Genomic DNA, 15,843 nt, shown 5'->3' on the forward strand with positions numbered 1-15,843 from the left:
AGTTTCACTGTGTGCTCTGTCCCTCGGAGGGTCGGTGTCCCACATGCCCCTCTTCAGAGGTTTCGGTTCCTCATTCGGAACCTCTGGATTAAGAGGAGAGAACCTTTCCTCGTGTCAGGCTTCTCCGAAGATAGGCCTCCTGTCCAGCAGGGGGCAGAACCACTCCTACATCCTGCAGCCCGTCAATAATAATCACACCAGCTCCTCAACTTATGAACACTTTTAGGAGCGGGATTCTCTTAGTAACTGCTTTTGTTCGTAACTCCAAAGTCACTTCAACCGCTCAGCCACAATCAGCAAAAGGTCAATAATACATCCCTCCGTTTATTCATTGAGTTCAGATATAGCTATTAATAACAAATTCTTTGAATAACATATTTCTTTAATTTCCAGCAACACTGGAATTAAAACTGAATTAAAACTTTTCCTCAATTAAAAGTGAGTAAAAATAAAAACTCCTGTTCAGTGCTGACTGCTGATCAATTCACCCCATAAGCATGCGCAGGGTTCCTCATCCTGTTATCGATCACTTTACTGTTATTTGTCATTTCGGAGGGTTAATACAGGTCACATTCGCTCCACCAAGGACATTAATTTTAGAAAATTGGTAAAAAGATGCTATTAAAATAAATAAACGAGGAAGTGTTTGTAATCTGTGAAAATTTATAGCATGACTGTATCATGAGGGACCAGGGCACCAGAAACCTACTGGGGAACCAATGTGAACATTTAGCTTATTTTCCTGGCCTCGGCTCATATGTTTTTCGATTTTTAAACAAATGAAGCAATCAACATATCACATTTTTTCAATCACTTAGCCGAGGTTTATGCGATCCAGAACACATTTCAAATAAAAATGTAGGTAGCGGTGTATATGGAACAAATTTCTCTCCTAAAACGCGAATGTAACTAATTCATGCGGTTACGGATGCAGGACACACCAGCTGGAGCATGAGAAAAGGTTCTGTTATTACTCAGCAGCGTCGAGCCCAGCTGCCAGTCGAACCCTCCGGTGTTTTCCTCTGTCAAATGTTTGGGAACCTGCTTGTGGGACCGCAGCCTGACTCACGAGTCCCGATAGCAGTCGCTGGAAGGTCCGGCCATGGACATCACCCTTTCTCAGCCATGTGTTCTCCAGTAACACCAATCCATCCATGTCATCAACACTTCACTCGTGCATGCTCTCATCAAAAACGAACAAACGTAACATAACTCTTGCTGGTAATTTCAGATGCATTTTCTGTCAATGGTCTTACAGTCTTACAAGTATAACAACTGAAAGAAGTGTGTGAGACTTTTGAATTGAATTGTAACTATTGTGACGAAGAGTATGTTCTTGAAGAGCACACTAGATGTCCTGCACGTTGTCCTTCTGATTGGGTTAAAAATGAGATAATCCAACCTTCCGGCTTCATCTCCGTGTTGAGGTCACACTGTAAGCAGTGTTATTCATGCTGGCATGTGCGATATCAGCCATAAATGTGCTCTGAGCAGAGTTTCTGGCTGGGGAGATCAGGGGAATTTGCAGAGCTTTCAGGTAGACTGTGGAAGATGGAGGAGCAGAACCCCGAGCCGCTCTCCCTCGGCAGTGTAAGTATCGCCATCGGGGACACACCTCCTGCTTTGTTTCTCACTCGGCTCTCTCACCCCTCAGTCTTCCTGTGCCCGGGCTTGCTGAGGGACGTCCACCAGAGCGAGCACCTCTTTGAGTCGGACCACCAGGCTGGGGCATGGTGCAAAGACCCTCTTCAGGCTTCCGACAAGATCTACTACATGCCGTGGACACCATACCGGACGGACACGCTGACCGAATACTCGTCCAAGGAGGACTTCATCGCGGGGCGCCCCACCACCACCTACAAGCTGCCACACCGCGTTGATGGCACGGGCTTCGTGGTCTACGATGGCGCATTGTTCTTCAACAAGGAGCGCACACGTAACATCGTCAAGTTCGACCTACGCACGCGCATCAAGAGCGGCGAGGCCATCATCGCCAGCGCCAACTATCACGACACGTCGCCCTACCGCTGGGGCGGCAAGTCGGACATCGACCTGGCCGTAGACGAGAACGGCCTGTGGGTCATCTACGCCACGGAGCACAATAGCGGGAAGATAGTGATCAGCCAGCTGAACCCGTACACGTTGCGTATCGAAGGCACCTGGGACACGAGCTACGACAAGCGCTCGGCCTCCAACGCCTTCATGATCTGTGGCATCCTCTACGTGGTCAAGTCGGTCTACGAGGACGACGACAACGAAGCCACGGGGAATAAGATCGACTACATCTACAACACGGAGCTCAGCAAAGACGGATACGTGGACATTACGTTTCCCAACTCGTACCAGTACATCGCTGCCGTGGATTACAATCCCAGGGACAACCTGCTGTACGTCTGGAACAACTACCACGTGGTGAAGTACTCCTTGGACTTTGGGGCGCTGGACAGTAGACCAGGTAGGCAAACCTGAGCTCATTTCTGTGTATTTGTGTCTATGTGGCTGAAGTGGAGAACAGATTGAATCATTCATGTGTTTTTAACATACTCAGGCTGTTCAGTTTACTAACACAGTGGGTCTGCAATTCTCTTTGCTACCATGACATCAACATGAGTAAAAAGGTAGTAATTCAGATGTCCCTCAGTTTATTCACCAGCTGCGTTCTGCAAAAATTCCACCTAAAGCTATAAAGAATAGCCATTTAAGGTACATAAATCTGCGTGTATTTCTGTATTTATATGTTTGTATATGTGTGTGTATATATGTATACGGTACATAGCTATGTATGTATGTGTATGCATATGCATACTTATATATTACCTATATATGTACCTATTACTATATACTGTATATATGTCTTACGTAAATTACCTTTCACCTGCGTTAATGTTATTTTACATCTGTTTTAAGTTGTTGACAGTTTTAAACTGTTACTCCACAAACTCCTACTCAGTGCTGATTCATCCCATAAACATGTGGATCATTTCTCATCATGTTACTGATCAGCTGATCACCAAAACTCAGGAACACCAAACATGAGTTGTAAACACTATGAAGGTCAGATGTTCAGGTGTTTGCCGAGCTTGGCGTTCAGACTGCAAACGTTTCATCACCAGTCGAGGTGACATCAAGAGGGTGCTTAATCATCACATGCCAAGCTCGGCGAACACCTGGAAATCTGAATCAACAACCCAAGGTACAAACACCATCAATTCTCGCTACAATTTCTAACTATGAAGGCCAGTTCAACTAAGGCAGCACCATTCTCCTGTTCTGTTTGTGTGCACTCTACTGCCATCTAATGGCTCGGAGGGGAAATACAGGTCACATTCATGCCAACAGAAATTTTAGTGAGTACATCAGTAAAGAAAATTAAATTAAATGGTTTATAGCTTTGAAAATGCTTGTCTTGCCTGTTTGTAAAATGTGCCACTGCATGAACTCTCTCTTGTACCATGTTTTTTCATCACACAGTTACTATGAGCACAGCTGTGGCTGAAAATAAACTGGGCAGAGAGAAGTTGTTCTCATAAACAGAAGGTCGGAGGGGTTGGGAGGGTGGGGAGGGTGGGGAGTCAGGTGGTCGCTGGTCCAGTCGTTGAGGTGGATCATGGGAATTAGAGTGGAACGCTGAACATTGAAGTGAAAATGCGTGGAATCGCCAACTAAGATTAATATCGGCACACGCATCCTGTTGGTCGAGCCAGCAGCTCTGAAGCTGTAAATTCTGCTCCTAGAGCTGCAAGCATCTTAATAGACAATTAAAGCACCGAGTCAATGGAGTGAGAATCCTTGTTTAGTTTTAATACGGGAGTTTGGCCCCACGTGAAGTGTCGCAAGCGGCGATAATGAGCCACGCACGACTGTTTTCTTCTCATTCTTTAGCCATTTAATTAGACTACTCCTGAAAGAAGAGCGAGAGCATCATCATCATCGCCGCCACCGTCGCCATGCATGTGGGAAGCCGAAACCAGAGCGACGGTACCGCTCTATATGTCTCAACTGCTGGCATGATGAAACACAAAGAAACATTTTCATACCTTCCATACTACAGTGAAACAGGATTTTCCCTCCAAAAAGCAAAGAGTTACAAAGGCTGTTGAGGCAACCCGTGCATATCATTAGGTAAAAAAAGGACCACAGATATTATTTTTGCCACATTTAAGTGCTTTTCATATAACGCTATTTTGCTTGCAGTGTGTTTGTCAGACAATCTGGTTGCGGACTGGAATGGTTCTTGGTTCAAGTCCCAACTCAGACATTGCTGTAGTACCACGGAACCCTATACTTAAGTGCAACTGTTTAGTAAAATACCCTCCTTTTACAGTGCTCGCTCTGGTTAAAAGCACACACACTCAGCAGGGTAATGCAGTTTGTCTTGTCGCTCAGGTGAGACAGCAGCCAGAGGAAACAATCGAATCCCACGGGTACACCAACACTTGCTTAGCTCTGACTGGCCCTCACGCCCTTTAAGGAAGACTGCAGGTCGGCTGCTCTTTATTAAATGACCGTGTATTAAATGGTGCTTTTACACGCACCGGGGGGTTACGCTACAGGACATTATGTGAAGCGTGCTCCGCAAACCTTGTTTTTACCGACCACCTCTAGAATAATGGACTGCGCCGTCTCCCGGGATCACGGGCCAAGATGCATCGCTGCTCGATGGACTGACCTCCAAAGTGCTATTAAAGCCGGAGTGCTGACCAAGGCAAACATAAATTAATAAATAACAGCGATGCTGCCGCACCAGGCCATGGAAATGCATGTAAAGTATCTGTGCGCTGCTGGAATGGGAGTCGGCTCAGAAGAGCCTCCTGGCTCCAGCCAGAACAGGAAGCACTTTTGTTTGGCTCCTTCGCACGGAAACGTCGGCATTACTAACCTTTTACTGGCTGCGGTAAAAGCAGCTTTGGAGTTACAAGCAAAACAAATAATGAGCAGACTTCTGGGCCCAGTTCTGTTCATAAGATCAAGAGCCCGTGCATCACAGAAACTCACCAGCGCTGTGTGTCTAAGACAGACGACGTAACGTTGTGTGTTGTTAGACGGCAGCTCTGCTTTGTGTTATATCTAAGGACAGCATCTTTGTTTAATCTATTATGGATATCATGATATCATCTCGAGTGTTTGTCACACACATACGTAACCATCTTTGTGCTGTGTAGAAGGATAGCATCTCTCGTGTGTACCAGGAGAGCGTGTCTGCGTGCCATGAACTGCCGATTGTGTCTTTATGTATATGTGTGTGTGTTTGTGTGACACAAGGGGGTTGTGTGTCAGGACCGTGTGTATTATTAGCTTGTGAAGGATAACGTCTCTGTTTGTCAGAATGTTGGCGTTGGGGGGGGGGGGGGTCACATCTCCTTTTCATGTTGTTACTGAAGTGGCACCAGGAATGAGGCTCTTTACTGCGTTTTGAATGAGGTGAAGAGGGAGAGGGTGGATGGTTCAGTGCAGCACCATCGGTAGGCCATCATGGGCACAGGAAGGCTGGCAATATTTTTGAGGATATTTTTGAATATTTCAGACGTTTGACACACACGTCATGGAAGGATTCTTTCCTGATACCGACATGCTATCGATGGGCAATGTTCTGCCTGTGTCTGTCCACCTGTCCACTCAGGAAGAGTGTGTGCAAATGGGTCAGCGGACTGGTGGTCTAGGTCCTGGTCCGACTACCCCAGGGAACAAGATCTGAGCTGTCCAGTTGTTCCTTACGTACCACTTGATGTTCCACTGAAATGTGCGATTTACTATGATTTACTACTGAAGTAGCACAGTCAGAGTGGTAATTTCTTCCAAAATTACCCAGCTGTATAAATGGGTAAATAATTGTAGGTAGATTAACACTGTAAGTCGCTTTGGAGGAAAGCAGTATCTCAACAAATAAATATTAAGCTGGTTCAGCCTTGAGGGGTTTTTGTTTTTTATTAGTATGAATCTACTTTTACTCATAGGAGCAATGAAACACTTTATTCAGAGTGAAACTTAATCAGTCATGTGATCAGTCTTATACTGAAGGCTGCAGCCTGACCTTCTCAGCCTTTTCCATTCTGTCTCCACTCCGGCAACTTACTGGTTGACCTTTGACCTTTGAGAGGTCAACCATATAGTGGAGGGATTGATCAGCAGGATGGAGACACCAGGAGTGGTTCATTGGAGCTGACGGTCTGGAAGGAGAGGTCCCTGCTTCGCGCTGCCGCCATCTATCTGAATGACGGGTGGTCACACTTGCGGTGGCACCACGACCATACACCTCGACAGCATTTCCAAACACGCCAGTCACTCACCACTGCTGATAAGTTCACAGTTCTGGAATTTTCTCCCAATAAGGGTCACGATTTGGTCACTGAGGCACTCAATATCTCTGAAAACATAGAGCTTTGTCTCATTTTCTGAAAGCTTTACATTAAAAACGAGTAAAAGATGGTGACGGTTTCTGAATTAATGTAAATCTAGAGATTGGACCTGTCAGTTTGACCGCACTGCCTGTTTGTACTAATTAGGTTCCGCTGTTAATCATATTTGATCAGTGCGATGGAGGGAGAGGAACCTTCAGCCCCCTTCTAGAAACCAAAGTGTGTCCACAGCGGTTTGGGTTCGTTCGTCCGTCCATCCATCCATCCACCCACCCATCCATCCATCCATCCATCCATTTTCTTGCCCGCTTGTCCTTCTAGGGTTGCGGTGTTTAGTGGAATTAAATTCTGAAAACATACAGTGAGATAAAAAAAAAACTTGTTCTGACTGGGATGACAAATTTAAAAATGAATTTGTGGTTCAACCGGCTTTGCTGCGGTCAAGTTTTTCCAAAGAGGTGGTGCAGAAGTCCATCGAACGGCAGCCCTGTGGATGCCATCCTGAGCCGATCAAGAGTCGCTGCAGTAGCCTCTCCATACATAATCGGGAGCAGTGCAGGACCATGCTGGTGTGACCACAGGGTCCTGACCAGGATTTTCCGACAGTGTTAACTTGATCATGATAATGACTCGAGTTCTTATGTGGCTGCTGACCTGGTTCTCCCAGCACTGGTGGAGCTCTGCTGAATTGAACAGGCTCTCTTACGATCAGATGGACAGGGTGTCGCGGCCAGCTGCCATGGACCACAACAGATGCTCTATGCCTGGAGGTGTGATGCTGGTTCTACCGCATGCCTGCCAAAACACGGCGAGCCATATTTGTGCAACCTGTGTGTGCTGTGTGAGTACAGGTGCTTCGCCACGGAGCCGTGACCCAGCAAACAGGTCGCGTTCCATAAACCACCTTCCTGCTGTCACTCTGCAGAATCACAAAAGCTCCTTATTTCTGCATTCGTGCCACCTGCACATCCTCTTTCAGGTTCTCATTCACGTCTACATCTATCATGGGGTCATAACAATACGGCATGATGGCGTGGAGAGAGCCACTTTCCCCACTTGGGTTCTCTGGATTGTACTGTAGATTAGAGTATTTTTTGATTGAGAAATGCACATAAGGCAGGAGGTGACGTGGTTGTTTAAACCACTGCCTTGCAATCAATGTTGCTGGGTTCAGATTCTACCTCCTGCAGCAGTGCGCTTGATCCAAGATACTTACCTTATATTGATCCAGTACATTTATTTATTTAGCAGACACTTTTCTCGAAAGCGACTTCCAGTGGATACTATGTTGTGGTATGAGCCCACACACCTTATTCACCGTGGTGACTTACACTGCTAGATACACTACTTACAATGAGTCACTCATCCATACATCAGTGGAACATACTCTCTCTGTGTGTCACTCACACACTATGGGAGAACCTGAAAAGCATGTCTTGGGACTGTGGGAGGGAACCAGAGCATCTGGAGGAAACCCACACAGACATGGAGAGAACATGCAAACTCCACACAGACTGAGCGGGGATGAAACGCATGTCCTCTCGCACCACCCAAGCGCTGTGAGACAGCAGCGCTACTCGCTGTGCCACCGTGCTGTTGTAAAATAAAAATACCCCTGTATAACGTAAAAGTAAAGTAAAAATAACCCTGTTGTATAAATATGTAAATCAATGAAAGCAGCACAGAGTAGAAACCTCACACTGTAAGTCGTCCTGGAGAAAAGCGTCAGATAAATGAAACTGTAAATAAACACAGTAACAGTTTCCAGAACCAAAGAGGCAGGTACCAGGTTACATGTTATTGTCTGCAACTGATTTCTTTGACTGAGTGGAAGGAGTTTCCCTGTTCCAGCACTGAGGTCCTGAAATGTGTCATGAGATGATATGTGACTTACAACACACACACACACACACACACACACACACACACACACACACACACACACACACAGAAGATTAGTTATTAATTGCCAGGGCAGTTTTGCACCCCATCCATTATGGGTGCAATGTGTCAGATGCTATCAGTGTGCTCCTGCCTCTCCTGACTTGTAATTTACAGCCTCGTGATCCAGCAGACGGGTGACATGGCACCGCTAAAAGGTCCATTAGATGCCAGGACTTTTAACTGTTTTGTTTATGCGTTCAGGCATTTTTAGCTTTTTCAGCCATCACCCAATAATTTCCCCTTTCTACAGTGTCAGACCTCATACTGACATGTGATGTTGAGTTCAGAATTACTCCATTCTGCAAGAGTTTCTCATGTATTTCAGGATATGTGAAGTGCCCATAAAAGTATTCATACCCTTGAGCAGTTATCTTCTTTTACTGAGTAATTTGCTGAAAGTTACATTGACATTTTGTTCTTTGTTTCTTTTCAAAACATTCAAACTGAAAATTAATTATTTTCAGGTGAAATACACACACACACACACTTTCAGAACCGCTTGTCCCATACGGGGTCACGGGGAACCGGAGCCTACCCAGTAACACAGGGCGTAAGGCCGGAAGGGGAGGGGACACACCCAGGACGGGACGCCAGTCCGTCGCAAGGCACCCCAAGCGGGACTTGAACCCCAGACCCACCGGAGAGCAGGACTGTGGTCCAACCCACTGCGCCACCGTGCCCCCCTTCAGGTGAAATAGTTTTATGTTATTTTAAAGTAAGGTCAACCTTCTCTAAAGCAGATTGAAGCAGGTTTTCTTGCAGTATTTCCCAGTATTTTGCTTTAATGAATTATTAATTCTATTTCAACAAGATTTCCATTAATACTTGATGAAAAGCAGTCCCACTGCATGATGCTGCCACCACCATACCTTGCTGTGGGAATGGTTTTTCCTTGATGCACAGGCTTAGGTTTGGTTAGGTTTGTACCTCACACAGCATTTTCCATTTTGCCTAAAATGCTTTAACTTGGTATCATCTAACCGTAAAACCTTTTTCCACATCACAGCTGGGTCACTCTCATGCTTTCTAGCAACTCAGGACATGTAGTAAAATCATTGTTTTTGAGTAATGGCTTCTTTTGTGCCACCCTCCCATATGCAAAGGCTGGTGTTACATGAAACACTGAAACTGTAATATGAATTTATAGCATAGCACTGTTTCTGTGTGAGATATAACAATAAATAACAGTACTTGTTGAATGAAGAATGTCAAGATTTCCTCTACACCCAGGGAGGTAACTGTGACCATCTGACAGGACTCTTCACAAAGAGCATCTCACACTTTGATCTGCAGGGAGATTGATCTGGTGATCCTCTTGAAGCTGGAATATACTGTTGAAAAGAATTATTGTAATAATCAATGAAAGTCCACAGTGACACAGGAGTGTTTGGTGTGAGACAAGTTTCATAAACACATCTTGAATTGAATTCATTGTTCTTTTGCTTGTACAGCTGTTGTGTAGGACCTTGACTTTGACTCTTGAGACACTGCCTCACACTGCAAGGGTCGGTGAGGTTCAGTGGGCTTCACAGAGAGTGATCTCTGCTTCTTTGGCTCAGTGAAACATCTGAAGTGGAGTTTTTTACCTCTATGTTGTGTTCCTGCACTTTTCATCGGTGTGGAGACACCATCAAGTGCTACTCAGAGCCACAGTTTGTCTGACCAGACCTAATGAAGACCAGGAGTTGAAGTGTGGGGAGTACTGGACACATTTACTCCTTCATTCCTCTGTGTGTGGGTTGTGCCCTTGTCATCCTTCTTCTCCACATTCTTCAGCTCCTCGACTTCCTTCTTCTCAATCTTTTTTCTTCATCTTATCCATCTTCTCTGTTTCCTCAGTGTCCTCCATCATCTTTATCTCCTCCTTGTCCTCCTTTTCTTTCTTCTCCTTGTTCTCCTTTTCTATCTTCTCTTTCTCTTCAACCCTTTTTTTCTGCTCCATCTCTTTCATCTGCTCAGTTTTATTTATATTCCCATTCTCCATCCCATCTCCAGCCCTTCATCACTTCTTTCTCCTCCTCCTGTTCTTGTTTCTCTCAATCATATCCTTCTTTGCCTTCATCTCCATCTTGTCAGTCTCCTCCATCTCCTTTATCTTTTCCATCTCATCTTTCTCCTCCTTCTCAGTCTCTCTCACCTTCTCCATCTCCTCCTTCTTCCCGCCTCGGCTTTAATCGAAGTGCTGTCTCCCAGACTTTATGGGTATTTTGGGCCTGGATGAGGCTGAGATGACTCATTCCTGAATCACAGATCCCTTGTTTAGCTGGGGAGATGTGCGCACTGATTCTTGGGTGCAACAAGAGACTCCAATGAAACACTTATTACCTCAACATCTTTTTTAATATCACATTTTATTTATTTATTTATTTATTTATTTATCTATTTATTTATTGTTTCTTCTAATCTAGATGTATCCTCCCAAACCAGAGTTTTTGACTCCTTCTTTAAAGTACAATTTTCTGCTACCCTGATGGCAGCGCTCCATCTCCAGACTTGAAACAGAACATGATTAAGTTGCCTTTGCAGTAATATTTACTTGCTGACCACAGTGGAAACGTCCTGCAGACTGAATATTCTAACAAAAATGTGCTTCTCCCAAGCGGCTCGTCCACTGAGAATAGACTTCCACCGCCTTGTTGTCATTAGAGGAGCATAATGTGCCCGAGTTTAGTTTTACCAGAATTTACCCAGTAATGGATCATTTGCGGAAGAATCCGGAACACAGCCTGTGCGGCACACTAATCTCATCAGCCTAATAGAATTTCCCTCATGGAGCAAAAGATCCTTATTTAGAGAAAACAATCCTTCCCGCATTTCTGAGGTTTATTTAATGGGTGAAATTAGGCCCAAATAGAGCAGAAACATCCAGCATTGTTATTCCATGAGACGCGTTCCTCACGCAGCTCCGTTAAGGTGGGCTTATACAAGCGTTCCCACAGTGCCGCTGTTTCATAATGCTGCGCCTTGGCCCATCTATATGTATTATTGTTTTGTTACAAGTGCGCCGCAGAGCGTTGCAGAGAGGATTCTTTGCGGCAGCGCTAAGCACCTGTTGTCATTAATCATGTCCCCGTTACCTGTGTTATGAGCTGTGTGTCACTGACACCCAGGAGATTGCATGTGTGTGTGTGTGTGTGTGTGTGTGTGTGTGGATGGATGGTGGTCAGCCTGTTTCATTGACACACCGAGCCGTACGCGGCTGATGGAAACAGTGCCCGAAGCTCAGTGCACAACTCTGGATGCATGTGTTCAACAAGTAAATCAATAAATCAGTAAATAAGAATGGGTGGTTTGACAAGAATGCAGATGAGTCCAGCAGTGCAGTGACTCTGCTATGGGGATGTGAGATGACTCAGGTTGTTATATAACTTTGCAAAGACCAAACTGAATTCGAAGTTCTCTTGATGTCAGGTACATCAGGCTCTTTTCATTTATTTCATACGATTGAAAAACTTTTCTTTCTTTCTTTCTTTCTTTCTTTCTTTCTTTCTTTTTCTTTCTTTCTTTCTTTCTTTCTTTCTTTCTTTCTTTCTTTCTCGTTAAAGATGATTTGCAGTTCATTCCTCAAGCGCTCTAATCACATTAACCTCATCAGTTCTGTCATTTTACACCACAGCCGGTAACCAAACAGGAAGAAAGAGGAACACATTCATTCACCTTCCTTCACTGCAAATTTAGATGTGTCTGCACTTATGGGGATATATTTTACTCAGTTTTACTCTATTCTGCCAATTGATCGTGAGTTGTTTCCTGTCCTGTGGAACCACGTTTGGCTCCTTCACCGCTTGTGTTAATGGTTTCCTCTGTTGTTGAGCGCAGCCCATCACAGTGAGGTGGACGTGTTGCCTTGGTTGCTGTTGCTCCTGGCGATGGTCGGGTGCCCTCAGGAATGCTGCGTCCCACCATCTGGAGGTGGTGGTGGGGGGGGGTGGTTTGGCTCTGTTACACGATGCATCTGAACGTTTGAGGAAAAGGATGCTTGTAGGATTGAGGCAGAGACACATTGAGTAGGAGCCCAACCAGAGTTACTTTCTGTTTAAAGTGAATGTTGTCATCTTTGCTGTTTATCTGGACTGGAGTGTCTCGGTGAAAACTCAGTGGTTTTTAAACACGTCAACGTGGAAAAAGGCGTCATGGTGGTTTACTCCTCCATATCCTTCATGATGTTTCAGTGTGACTCGTTCCTGAACTTTCTGGCATCACGCTGTCATCTCGAAAAAGCCGAAGGCGAAGCGTTGTTGAAGATGAACCCAGATGCGGGTGCGTTTATTCGATACACAACCAAAGGGGAAGGCAAAAACCGTTGGCGGGGACAGGCATGGGTCAGGCAGTTCACAGACGTGGTTCAGAAGGACAAGATGAGAGACGTGGTCGAAAAAGTATAGCGAGGGTCAGTATCAAGGAGGCAGGGACGAGGGAGAGGGACGAAGGAGATCGCTTGTCCATAGACACACCGGAGAGGCGGTTGCTCAGGATGAGGTTCCGCGGGCAGGTGTGCCGGCACGGCTCCTTTATACCCATCCTCTCTGATCGGTGGCAGGTGAGTGCATCATACGCAAGGCCGTGGGCGGGCACATACTAAATGTATTCATTCATTTTTTAATTCTGATGAAGCCCATCCTGCTGCAGTTAGTTTACAGTGTGGTGCACAATCCGGTCCGGGGACACGATGGGCTGGTGCAGCTCACGGTGCAGGCTCCAAACACAGTGCTGCAGTGTTCTGGTAGTGCAGGTGCACTCTAGGGGGCACTGTGGAGGAGTAAAGCAGGGGGGTCCTCAGGTGGTCCATAGCCTGTAGATGGCAGGGTGGCTTTACACTGGGGCAGTTGCACTCTCTTGGTGGTGGTGCGCAGCAGCACGGCAGTGTTTAATGTGTGATGTCTTATTAAAATCCAAAGATGCTCCTCCCACCAGTATCTCCTCTGGTATCTTTTCTGACATGTGCAGAAAACGACCCAGTCCAGTAATGACCTTTCTGACTCAGCCAATTGCTCTGACTGGGGCCCCTCTGTTGGTTTGCCCTTAATTCACCATTTAACCGCACCCCTCCCTCTCTGACGCCACATATTTGCCCACCATTGTTACAGCCGGACCTTTCACCTGACCTTCCTCCCCCCCCAATAGGGAGAGTGTGCGAAGTGTGTAGGAGCGGAAAATGGAGCAGATTTGTTGTTATGGCCTTCAGTTCAACATCAGTCAGGGTGAGCTGCTCATGTAAACATACTTATCAGTGTCCAGTGAAGGGTCACGGTTCTCCAGAGCCTATCCCAGAAACATAGGGAGTGAGGCAGTGTACATCCCAGACAGGATGGAAGTCCGTCACAGTGCAGTCACACGCGCTCTTTCGCACACTCATTTACTTATAAACACACACGTTACAGACAATTTAGAGTCAACGGTTCAGCAGAAACATGTTGTTGGACTCTGAGAGGAATCCAGAGCACCTGGTGGAAACCCATGTGAACATGAGGAGAACATGCCAGTTCCACATAGACTGAGTAGGATTCAAACCCACATCCAAACTCACAGACCAGGAGCTGGGAGGCACCAGCGCTGTCTGCTGTGTGACTGCGCTGCCCACACCGTAGATTATGAATTTAAACATATTAAGTCATTACACTTTTGTTCTGTAACTTCCGAAAGAGGAAGAGTTTGAGTTTATGAAAATTGTATTGAGCGATCTTTGGACATATTGTGTTCATCTTGCTGTTGTATTTTTCTGTGTCTGTGTGTCCCTGTCCCTGTCTGTCCAAACAAACACTGATTTATTTGGTCCTTTGTGCCCTCATATCCACAGATTCATCCGCACTGGTTCCCATCATCATGGACACCACCACAGCCAAGACGACCCCCAGGCCGGTCGTGGTCACCACCACAGGCAGCAGCCGGGTTCCATCGCCGGTCACCCCCAGCCAGCGGCCCCGGAGCACCACCACCCAGCCGAAGGGAGAGGATGCCGCTGCAGAGGTCACCACGCGCCCGGCGCCCTCATCCCAGCTGCCCAACGTGGCCTTTGACTACTGCCCTCCGCTGGAAGAGTTGGGTGTCTCGTGGCCCAGGATGCACCAGGGACAGGTCGCTAGGCAGCCGTGTCCGACGGGAACTATAGGTAACAACATGTTTCCATGTTTATGTATGAGAGGGGGTCACTTCTAAACAAAAGGTGGTACCGTGGTCCTCCAGTACATTGACTGAACTTCCCTTAACATCAAGATGTCAAAGCAGAAACTTAGACATGCATGTTTACCGGTATCTTCAAATATTTTTTTACTGCCAAATTACTTAAACACTTAGTGCCTTTACTGTTCTTATACTCCTGCTTTGTAATCAGAAGTATTAGAAATATTGTATGCGATTATATATAATTAAGTTATATTTGAAAAGAGCCTGTCCCGATAGCAGTGATTGTGCTGGAATATTGAAATGAAAAGCGCATCATTTTATTATGTGGTATCGACCTCAGTATTGATCACATCGCCCTCCTAATGTACACGTATCGTGTGACATCACGCTGGGGACAGAGACACGGCAGACGCACTAATAGGCACTTGGTGCTGCTGGGAGGAACTGGCTTACCGGAGGGAAGGACAGGCCTCGTACCCACGGGCCAAACGCCAAGTGAGATATGTGACCTGACGGGACATTGCGGGGGAGGGAGGGAGTGAGTGTGGGGGGGGTTCATACCGGAATCTCTGCTTACGGTATCTGCGCTTTACGGAATGAGACCGCACAGTTGAGCACAGCACCGCCTAGAGTCTGACTCAGCTCTCTGAGAAAGAGCAACCGGACCATTTATTGACCGCTGAGCGCAGCTGGACGAGGAGCTGTTTGTCTGACAGCATCCCTTTTAGCACAAGTTCCCAGGATCGCTGCCCATGTCTTTCACCGTGCCAAGCGAAGCGCTGCGCTCTCAGGGGGGCTCTGCAGCATTTCTAGCGACTTTTTTATGCCACCTCCTGCTGTAGGCCCTCGATCGGTAATTTACTCTGAATTGATAACAGTAAAAATTACCCTGCTCTAAAAACGTGTTGGGGTTGGGCGGTAAGGAGCTTAACATTGTAAGTCCCTTTGTGGAAAATCAGCTAAATGAATTCTGAATATTTCAGCTCTCGGCCGCGCGCAGAAGGTCATGGGTTCACTTGGCTTTGTCCTTCATGCTTTGGTGTGTGTTTCCATCTGAGGGTTATGAACCGGGTCACGTAATCTGTAGTATCGTAACGTGTGCACTATTTCTGTTGGATATTGGGGTGAATCCGACCCCCTGCAGCGGGTGCTTGTGAGTTACCTGCGGTTGTATGTGAAGTCACACGCGTCAGCAGCCGGTCACAGCGTCTCGGTACAGGCGGTCATTGTCTTCCCATGTCTCCCTCACAGGGACGGCCCTGTATGCCTGCCTGGCCCCCGATGCTTACTGGGACCCCCAGGGGCCTGACCTGAGCAACTGCACGTCCCCCTGGGTTAACGTCATCACTCAGAAGGTAGAGCGTGGACACCGCTAGGACGCACACGCACACACACACACACACACACACACCTGTCTCAT

At 46.4% G+C, this 15,843-nt stretch overlaps 1 protein-coding gene across 8 annotated transcripts in view; it reads left to right on the plus strand.

Annotated features, from left to right (window-relative positions):
• LOC108938755 (adhesion G protein-coupled receptor L3-like) overlaps positions 1-15,843 on the plus strand; it is a 147,383-nt gene that overhangs the window by 90,068 nt on the left and 41,472 nt on the right. For all 8 annotated transcript variants that reach the window (XM_029252166.1, XM_029252170.1, XM_029252169.1 and 5 more), the window contains 3 exons: positions 1,655-2,455; positions 14,098-14,409; positions 15,675-15,778. In XM_029252166.1, the coding sequence (XP_029107999.1) occupies positions 1,655-2,455; positions 14,098-14,409; positions 15,675-15,778 (1,217 nt within the window). The remainder of the gene's footprint in view (positions 1-1,654; positions 2,456-14,097; positions 14,410-15,674; positions 15,779-15,843) is intronic.

Source organism: Scleropages formosus, chromosome 5 (genome assembly GCF_900964775.1).
Source record: "Scleropages formosus chromosome 5, fSclFor1.1, whole genome shotgun sequence".
NCBI lineage: Eukaryota > Metazoa > Chordata > Actinopteri > Osteoglossiformes > Osteoglossidae > Scleropages > Scleropages formosus.